Source organism: Halichoeres trimaculatus, unplaced genomic scaffold (assembly GCF_033239565.1).
Source record: "Halichoeres trimaculatus isolate MK-OKI-2021-1 unplaced genomic scaffold, fHalTri1.1 fHalTri1_scaffold_10, whole genome shotgun sequence".
Lineage (NCBI taxonomy): Eukaryota > Metazoa > Chordata > Actinopteri > Labriformes > Labridae > Halichoeres > Halichoeres trimaculatus.
In genome coordinates this window covers 1,747,735-1,758,016 of record NW_027437187.1, presented here as the reverse complement: position 1 = coordinate 1,758,016, position 10,282 = coordinate 1,747,735, and the positions used below count along the sequence as shown (strand labels likewise).

The window sequence follows — 10,282 nt, the reverse complement described above, 5'->3', positions numbered from 1 at the left end:
GACACCTACTGCCACTGTAGGATTATGTATTGTTATCCTGGCATGAAGACACTGGTTCCTGCGAGCGCCAGCGTCCACTGTTGAAAAGGCGTGCATTTATCCTGAAAGCAAATGACTAAAAAGCAGATGTTGGCTATTAATTGTTCAAGACAACTTTTCCCAGGATGCAAAGTGATAAGGTAATATATCAATTTGTAATTACTTGTTATTTGTAGCCATTTAATAAAATGTGACTATTAGCAAATTTTGTAAACTCAGTTTGTATTTGTGTCCGCCATTACTACAAAATAAATCCCAGTGATTCTTTTCTTCAAGAAAAAAGACAGACCTTGCTTCCCTCTTGGTCAACTCATTCCTTACTTCTTGACTTCACTATGATGAATATGTCACTTAAAAAGTCCTCACAGTGCCTTTGATGTTCCAACTAGTTTAAAATCACGTTCGCCTGCTTTGATAAAGCGTAATGATGTCGAGGCGGATATACGGAAGACTTTATTTTATTTTGAAGAGTTGGACCGGATATAGAATATTTCGTTCTGATTGGTTGACGTTTGCTATATAAAGTCCAGCAGCGGCGGTTTCATAGTGAAGAGTTCTCTGTGCCGGTGTTGGGACTTGACAAAGACGTCCGAACCGTGAAACTAAAGACAGAAACCCGTGTCTAAACCGGACAGAGAGGAAACAGACTATCCCTCAGAAACACAGGGAGGACAAGAACCCTAAAAAAGTCAGCCACTGACACTTTTTAATTCAGGTAAAATAAAGTTGAAAGGGGTTTTCTCTCCAGAATGTTGAGCGGCTAATGAACATCCATTGTGAGCTAATTCAGAGCTTCCTCCAGAGCTAAACGCTGAGACACAGCACTGAGGTAAATGGAAGCGCAGCTGCTGTGCTGTGAGGGGGACAGGCCTGCCATTCGGAGGGCCTACCGGGACTCCAACCTGTTGACTGACCGAGTCCTGCAGACTCTGCTGCGGGCTGAAGACCGGTACCTGCCTGCTTCCAACTACTTCAAATGCGTCCAGACAGAGATAGCTCCGTACATGAGGAGGATAGTGGCCACCTGGATGCTGGAGGTGAGTTCATTACTGGTAGTAAGTGACAAGATAGACTCACTGAAGAAAAGCTTGTCTTCCAGTCTGAGAGCTTAAATACGAACTTACTGCACTGAATAAAATTTATATATAAACTCTGCTTGTAACCATTTTTTATAATTTAATGATACAGCTAAACTACTCTGTAGCTCCGCTCCCCGTGTTCCTAAAAGAAAACAGAAAAATAACCTGTGTAATGTGACAAAACTCTAGAAAAATGTGAACCGAATGATACGTTAATTCCTCCAAACTCCAACAACCAGTAAACATTTGATAACACGATATACTGTTTGTATTTGAGAAGCTTTTTTTCCATTCTCGTTGTGTTTTTCAATGAGGTTTGGAGCAGTGTTTTGTAATTACCTCTTGATACATTAAAGAGGAGAACCATAAGCGTGACCCAGGTGTGTGAGGTGTGTTCTTTAACAATTTGAAGGTAAAATTGAAAAGCAGAGGTTGCCATGCTAAAAAATTATTGTTTAAATGAGTTTTATGTAGGTTAACGGATCTTAAATGCTTCAACAAAAGCTCATCGTCGCGTTTTTCCTCAAATGAACCGTAATCCTCCTGCTACACGCTTGGTAAACACTAACATGGGTTGAAGATATGATTAATCTACATTGTTTGTTCAGATTTGGTGAGGTTTGGTGACGTAGAGGTGTTTTTAAAAGTTTTGCTGGAGTTTGGAGCAGAAGGCTGCAGACCGCAAGCTGCAGACCACGCGCTGCCTTTGTGTTGGAGGCTCGTGAGGATCTAGAGAGTTCTCCAGTTTTACTGAGGCTCCATATCCTCTGCAATTAACATGGTTCAACTTTACAGCCCTTCACACAGGCACACAGACTGCATGCTGCAGGCCTCTCATCTTTTTAAATAAGCGATTATTGTCACATAATAACACATTCGTACAGTTGTTAATGAGGGTCATATTTTCCATCCTCCACTACTTTCGTTTTGTGAATCTACAACACTTTCTGCATATCTGTTAGTCAAAAAATTTAATTTTCTTATTGTAAGAGTTTTATTTATTTATTTTATTTTATTTATTTAGAAGGATAGCCCCTTTAGATGGACCATCTAATTTTCAAGGGGGTCCTTACAAGACATAATACAGTACAGATAGTACAATACACTACAAACAACAATAAATACAGAATACACACACTCAAACACACTCATGCACAAACACTATGCTTCAGATGGTAAGTCATGCCCTCATCAAACTGTTTTGGTCCCACATAGCAAAGAATAAGATACGGCCTGTGATCACATACATAGGAACGACTACATAACATAGAAGGCAGGGTCAAAAACAAGAGCAAGGATTTTGTAGATAACTAAATAAGTAAGGCTTAAACATAGGAAAGGATGTGATAGATCTTAATGAGTCAGGTAGTTTATTCCAATCAAATGGAGCTTTATATTTAAATGCACGACGACCAACTTCTTTGGTTATTCTGGGGGTAAGGAAAAATAGATTGCTTGTGTGTCTTAGACTATAATCTGATGTTAATGGTATTAAAATTGCTTTAGATAAGGAGGAAAACTGAAGTAGTTGCATTTAAAGATAAACTGGATCCAGTGGAGCATTCTTCTAGATTTGGGTGAGAGCCAGTTCAGAGACTCATACATTAAACAATGGTGGGTTTTAAAGGGGCAGTTGAGAGTGAATCTACAAAGACTGTTGTAAACCACATTAAGGGGACGAAGATTTGTTTCAGATGTATTTTGGTAAATAATGTCTGCATAGTCATATATTGGTAAAATCAATTGGGTTACAATTCTTTTTCGAACATCTAAAGAAAAACACTCCTTGGAGCGATAAAGTAGCTTTAAAAGACCATGTATTTTTTTTTGTCATTGATTCGATGTGAAATTTAAAGTATAAATGGGAGTCAAGCCAAACCCTTAAGCATTTAAATTAATCAATTTTTTGTAAAGCTTTTCCATCAAGAAAATCAATAGACCAATAGCCAAGTTCTTTTCACTGCTCAACGTTTTCCTGGCTGTTTAATTGTGACCTTCGATATGTTTGGAGAGTCCTGATCAACAGCACAGCTCTTAAATAATCTAAAAGTTTCATTTGTTATGATTTCGACCTTTGAAGTTTATTTTAAATGATGGTTGTTATAAAATCAATCTCTGATAAACTAACATCTGATGAACCAACCATTTCAACTTGCCATTTGTACTGCACGCCTCCCAAACCATCCTGACAGTAAGACCCCCCAAGGATAACAAAGCTCTCACCTCATGTCTAAATGTTGTCATACAAGTCCATGCATCTCACTGAAGTGTTAGGTAATAAGAGAATAAAAAGGCAATGCTATGGCTGAAACTTGTTTGTTTTGTGGGTGATCACATTTTGTGTCATGAAGAAAAGTAATTGCAAAGAAACTGATTAGAAATTCAAGATCTAGATGTAAAAAAAGGCAAGTAAACAATCTCTTCTAACAGTGATGAAAATAAAAACAGGAGCACCAGCTCAAATCTGGGGTGGTGATTTGAGTTTAACCACCCAGGTAAAATCAAATAAAAAACAGGAACTGGAAATGTGTCCATATGTAAAATATTGATCCAGGTCTCTCTGAACAGGAACATTACTCAGGGTGTTGTTGTCTTGGTTCTCTGTGCAGGTGTGTGAGGAGCAGAAGTGTGAGGAGGAGGTCTTCCCACTGGCTATGAACTACCTGGACCGCTTCCTGTCAGTAGAACGAACGAGGAAGACTCACCTGCAGCTCCTGGGGGCGGCCTGCATGTTCCTGGCATCCAAACTGAAGGAGACCATCCCCCTGACGGCAGAGAAGCTCTGCATCTACACCGACAACTCCATCACGCCCTCACAGCTGCTGGTAGGTCATCAGAGGACTGAGCATTAAAGACATTTGGTAACCGGAGGCTCTGATCATGTCTCAGAATATTTGTGGGTATATCTCGCTGTGGAGGACACAGGGGTCAGCTCAGCAGAAACCATATCAAGTGTTTTTGTATTATTTTAAGTAAAAAATGTCTGCTGTACTTGATATGAACAACATTCAGCTTATCAGTCTTGAAAAACGTCTTGTTTCAAGTTATTTAAAGACAAAAATGAGGTCTGAATTGCTTATAACAAGTAAAAACATCTGCCTATAGAACAAGAGAAATTTGTAAATTTTCGCAAATCGCTTAAAACTAGAATGATGTCTAAAATGAGAAACTTTTTTCTTGTTTATTGGCAGATTTTTTTACGTGTTACATGCAATTCAGACCTCATTTTTCTTAAGATAACTTGAAATAAGTTATTATTCTGGACTGGTCAGGTGAATGTGGCTCATATGAAGTTTAAAAAGACATTTTCTACTGAAAATGAGACAAAAACACTTGATAAAATTTGAGGTTTTTGCAGCGTGGTCTTGTTGGATGAAGATAAGGCAGAGGTAGATAAGAAATTCAGTGGTGGAGTCTGTTAGGTTTGAGGAGAGTGATGTTACGGCTGGTTCAGTGAGGATGGGTTGGGTTTTGATGCTTTTATTCGGAGGGAAGGACTGAAGAGGGAGCTAGAAGAGAGAGAAGAGGAGTATCAGACTGTTCTGGATTCATGAGACCTCATGGTTTCAGTGATGATGTCAGTGACCTGTCCTCAGGTCTTCTCCCATCAGTCAGCAGTGAAAGCCTCCTCCTGACTGAGTTTTAACAGAAGCTGCCTGGAGTATCCTAAAGTTTGCCCCTGATGCTCCTAACGATCCTCAAAGCCTAAAATCCCTCCCAGCAGACAGAAACCTTCCTCACTGTGTTGGTTAATCCCTTCATCTGTCCGGGGATCACTCTTAACCCTGTCCGTCTGTCCTGTCTGTTCGTCCACTCACAGAAGATGGAGCTGATGGTTTTGAACAAGCTGAAGTGGGACCTGGCTTCGGTGACCCCTCAGGACTTCATTGACCACTTCCTGTCCCAGCTGGCGGTCAGGAGGGAGAACAGACCCATCCTCAGGAAGCACGCTCAGACGTTTGTGGCGCTCTGTGCTACAGGTGCCTAACTCTATACCTTTGGCTTTCTTCTTCAGTTTCAATTTTCTGAAATCTGCTCATGAAGTTTTGTTTTTCCATTGTGTGGTCTGAAAACTTAACCTTGCTGTGTGCAGCACGTCTGAGTCCCTGTTTGGTCTTCAGATAGAGTCCCGTCCTTTCAGGAGCTGGTTCTGATGTGTTCCTCTTTCTCTCTTTGTGTTTGGACCCCTGCAGACGTGAAGTTCATAGCCAGTCCCCCGTCCATGGTGGCAGCCGGCAGCTTGGTGGCAGCAGTGGAGGGTTTACAGATGAGGATGATGGGAAGCTCCTCCATCTGTGAGAAGCTGACGGAGCAGCTGGCTCAGACCATCCGGAGCGACCCGGTGAGTCCACCTGCACGCCACATGATCACTGTGTTAGTCCCGAGCTGTGTGAGTGTCTCACTGAGCTGGTGTCTCCCTCCTCAGGACTGTCTCAGAGCGTGTCAGGAGCAGATCGAGTCTCTGCTGGAGACCAGCCTCAGACAGGCGCAGCAGCAACACTCAGTCAGCATGGAAGCTAAGAGCGGCACTGAGGGGCAGGACCTCTCAGCCACACCCACAGACGTCAGGGACATCAACATCTGACCCCGGACATTTAATCCACACAGATTCCACTCCTGTGTGTGTGTGACGGGCTCTGCAGGACTCAGTGTGTCAGAGGCATTAATGTGATGAACTGTGCAGGGACCGGAGGATGAGCTGGGTGAACAGAGACAGGTCCAGGACCCACTTCAGACTGAGACTGAGCTGAAGGAGAAACAGGTTTAACCTGTGAGAGACATAAGGAGGTGTGTTCAACCCTGAGACCAGCTGACGTCCACTCTGACATGTCTAAAACACGTGACACTGAGAGTCTGCAGGGCGTAAACTCAGGGGTTCACAAACACATTCACTGAAAGAATTTATGATCTGTTTGACTCTTCACGCCCGACACCTCTGACACCTCACCCACTCACCTCCCTGATCCTTAGGAAAGGTGTATTCAGGTGTCGCTGAGCTTGTTCTCACTCAAACTTCAAAACATCAAATCTGCAGCCATGAAGTCCTGAGGGGGTGATCGTTTTGATCACACATACATGAAGCTAACTGTGGGGAAGCACTGCTACATCCCGGAGCTCAATGTTGCAGCTGTAATCTCTCCAGAAAACCAGAACCAACAACTGTACAGGAAATTTATCCTAACATTGCAGTGTGGTTAAATTTAGAGGTTCTCTGGAACTCGACAGATGGATACACATCAGATTTTAAGAATAAAGTTAGAAAAAGCTGTGATGTTGGTTATATTGTCTTCATATCAGACTCAGTTTGATAAACAATCAGAGCCTGACAGTGGAGCTAGAGTGTTCACTCTTACTTTTTAATGAAATTGACATGAAAGTGTCACTTCATGAGATCATTTAGGACTGGGTGGCTTCTCTCCTGAGGTATGGCCCTTCAAAATAAAATACGAGGAGCCTTGGAGCTAGACTGTTGGAGCTAGAGGATGGCTCATGTTTCACATCCATCTTAATGATGATTCAGCATTCGTAAAGATGAACAACACTGATCAAAACTGCAAAAAATCTCAAGTGTTTTTGTCTAATTTTAAGTAAAAAATATCTGTTATACTTGATATGAGCCACATTCAACTTATCAGTCCAGAAAATGTCTTATCTCTAGTTATTTAAAAGACAAAATGAGGTCCGAAGTGCCTGTGACGAGTAAAAAAAATCTGCCTGTGGAACAAGGAAAAATTGCTTGAAAATTCTTGATCTTCTTGAAACAGGAATAATTTCTTAGTAGAAGAAACATTTCTCTTGTTCTTAGGCAGATTTTGTTTTAACTTGTTACAAACATTTCAGACTTCATTTTTGTCTTTAGATAACTTGAAACAAGACGTTTCCTGGACTGGTCAGGTGAATGTGGCTCAGATTAAGCCTTTAAAGGCATTTTCTACTGAAAATAAGAAAAAAACTCTTGATTAGATTTCAGTTTTTTTCCAGTCCACAGACTTCGATAAAAATAAAAAAAAAACTTTTTCTCACAAAATTTATTCCCTTGACTTAACTCTGTTATATTATTGACCTTACGTTTGAATTTTTTTTAAAGTTTGAGCTTTTATGGTGTAACCTTTTATTTCCTGATATATTTAGTACAGCAGTTTATAACAAAAATTGATATCTTCTTTAAGATATTAGCAGAGCTTATTAAAGTTTTAATGCAACATGGGGTGCATCACTCAGCTTTCCCCAGCAGGGGGCGATAAGGTCCCAAAAAGCCAGTTCCAGTCAGGTAACTGTGGAGTGCTCCACCTGATGCTTTAACACAGGTTCATCACTGCACACAATAGAAAAGCTATCACCTCATCAGACTTTAGGCTACACTGAGTGAAAACAGTGGGCTGAGAGTTTAATCTGCTGCACACCAGCTGGTGACTTTTTAAACCCAGGACAACAATAAATGTTTACAGAGATCTGAGATTTCAGAGTTTAAGATTGTTGGTTTTTTCACATGTTCAGTGACTTGTTTATTTTCAAAAGTTTGAGTATTTTTTTTCCTGTCACCTTGTTTTCTGTGTGAAAGACGAGGTTTGAAAAATGATCCTGCAGTGTAGTGCTATGTTTACACCACCAGGGGGAGTTACTTCATAGAGATACAGCAGACGGCGTATCTCGTTTAGGTTCAGTTTGTCTGATGGGTGTGTTACAGGAGGCTCACTGGGCGAGGGGTCAGATGAGTTTGATGTGTTTGTAAGGACTGCGTAATGAGGACTCTACTCCTGTTACACATCTAACAGTCTGCTGAGGCTGAAACAACACTCTGAAGGAACCAGTCCTCAGATACTCACTGGAAGGTTTCCTCTGCTTCATACCTGGACTGATATCACCCTGAGAGACATGCAGCCCTGTTTGACATGTAGGTCCCTGGGTGTGCAGAGAGTTTCCAGGATGTGCTGCTCCACCACAATCACACATTCTACCAGGGAGAAACATGACATGTTAATCCTTAATCAGACCAGGTTCATGGTGAGTTGTTTGTATTCGGATGAAGAGTGAAGATGAAATAAAGGAAAGATGGCTAATGAAACTTTTACAGCTTGTTTGCTTGTTCTTTTTAATGAGTTTTGCAGTCATCCTCTGTGCTGGTCTGTCTTTGACGTTGATGATCTCCACTGTTAAATAAAAGATCTCTCCTGTGAGGCTTCAGGGTGACACACAAGCCAAACACTTCAAGCAGAGCCACAGTGCTTCATCTGCTGACATCTCTTCAAACTCTGCTGTACTGCTTGTGTTTCAGCAGCATGGTGCAAAAGCAAGAGGACGTGATCATCTCCAGTGTGTAGAGACTGAAGACGTAGAGGTGGTTTCCTGTTAGTGAGGCTGCAGCAGCCTGTGAGGACAGGAAGCTCCTGTGGTGTGTGATAAGTCCGATCATTTTTCATCTTTTAAGATCAAAAATATCTGAGTACAATCTTTTGAAGACATCATTCATCTCCTCTTCTATTAACAGTCTATTTTTTTAACTTTTTAACTCTATGGTATGCGTAGTGATGCTAGTTAGAAAATACGTTTTGAGTGTTTTTTGTCTGAAATAGATAAAAATAAACATGATCTAATGAAATTTTCAAAAAAAAAAAAAAAACTTTCATAGATATTTTTAGGGTTTGTTGCCCTGTGGCAACACTGCACCGTAATGGTCAGTAATGAGATAAGAGTGTGTGTTTTTGCTTTTTTTTTTTTTTTTTTTTTTTTTTCCAAAAACACACAGATGATATTTGATGGCTTCAACAGTTTACAATGCCTGCCATAAAAAGTTTAAAAACTAAAAAGAAAAACCCCAAACCCGCTTTATAAGATTTGATATCTAAGCGGATGAAATGAATGGGTGAAGGAGTTTGAACGTATTTATCTAACTTTACATGAATCATTAAATGAAAGACTTCATTTCTGTGGCTTTCAGGAGACAGATGTTTTATTGTGGTAAAATGTGTGGAAGGGGCTGTGTGAAGAATGATTTGACCCTTGTACAGTTTACGTATTCAGTATGATCACTTAACCTCCTAACCTTTTCATGTATTTGACTTTATGTAAACCCTGTTCTAATCCTGTCATGTGATCATGCTTGTAATTACTATCTTCAGCTCCTGCTTCTTCTGACACTTACACAGCACGCACCCACATGCCTTAGACATTTCTTAAGCACATACCATATATACTGATTCATCTGACCTCTGAATCTGACCTCGGTGTGGAGACTGTCTTTTGACCTCTTACCTGTTGAGGGACACCTTCCACACCAGCTCAGACTGGCTCATTCCAAGACAGTGAGGTATGAGGGTTAACACACACACATACACTTCTTGACTCTCTCAGAAATACCAAGAGCACTTCTTCAGTTTTCAGCATCCAGCATCTTGTTGACATGTTGTAAACTCCGGCGCTGTATTAAATCTCAACTTTTTGCTTCAGTCGTCTCATGACCATTTTTCCTTTTTGAGTTATGTCAGGAGTTTCTGTGGTACGAACCGTCAAGGTTATACTGAGCTCTTAGAATTGCGAAGGGACAAAATCCTAACAGGCTGCATCATGGTGCAATGGTTAGCCTCACAGTAAGAAGGTCACTGGTTTGATTCCCAGCTATGCCGGTGGGCCTTTCTGTGTGGAGTTTGTGTTTGGATGTTGCATAGTTGAGCCTCTAAGGTCTGGGAGGCGCTATAGAGTTCCTCTGGCCAAAGATCTTTTTAAAAAATCTTTTATACCCAACGCTACCACCATCTTAAATAGGACTAAGTGACAAATCCACAAAATGACCTGAACTGTTTTAATACTGTGCTTTATTTATTTATCTAACTTGTTTTTACCTCTACTTTTACATTTTGTCTCATATATGTTTTTATGTATGAAATTCTTTGTATTTTAGTGCTGTCTGTCTCTTGTGTTGGTGAGCCAAAGCCAATTTTCCACCTTGTTGGACATTAAATACATATTCTATTCTATTCTATTCTATTCTATTCTATTCTATTCTATTCTATTCTCCTTGTGCATGTGTGGGTTCTCTCCGGGTATTCCAGCTTCCTCCCATAGTCCAGAAACATCCTCACCAGGTTAATTGGTCACTCTAAATTGTCCATGTGTGTGTGAAAGGTTGTCTGTCACTGTGTCAGTCCTGTGATTGACTGGCGACC

At 40.7% G+C, this 10,282-nt stretch overlaps 1 protein-coding gene across 2 annotated transcripts; it reads left to right on the top strand.

The window, feature by feature from the left end:
• Positions 1-598: 598 nt before the first annotated feature.
• Positions 599-8,170, top strand: LOC141797162 (G1/S-specific cyclin-D1-like). 2 transcript variants are annotated; one of them, XM_074678614.1, is made up of 6 exons: positions 599-754; positions 842-1,076; positions 3,728-3,943; positions 4,939-5,098; positions 5,312-5,460; positions 5,545-8,170. In XM_074678614.1, exons 2-6 carry the CDS (start codon positions 873-875, stop codon positions 5,701-5,703), a joined length of 888 nt encoding a protein of 295 aa, XP_074534715.1. In that variant the 5' UTR covers positions 599-754; positions 842-872; the 3' UTR covers positions 5,704-8,170. The 2 variants fall into 2 exon arrangements, with proteins under 2 accessions (XP_074534715.1, XP_074534714.1); XM_074678613.1 differs by having other exon boundaries at positions 599-1,076.
• Positions 8,171-10,282: the final 2,112 nt, after the last annotated feature.

Coding starts and splice junctions, on each gene's coding strand:
- LOC141797162 (XM_074678614.1), top strand. CDS start 873: ATGGAAGCGCAGCTGCTGTGCTGTGAGGGGGACAGGCCTGCCATTCGG. Junction 3,944..4,938: donor TCACGCCCTCACAGCTGCTG/GTAGGTCATCAG, acceptor GTCCACTCACAG/AAGATGGAGCTGATGGTTTT. Junction 5,099..5,311: donor TGTGGCGCTCTGTGCTACAG/GTGCCTAACTCT, acceptor GGACCCCTGCAG/ACGTGAAGTTCATAGCCAGT.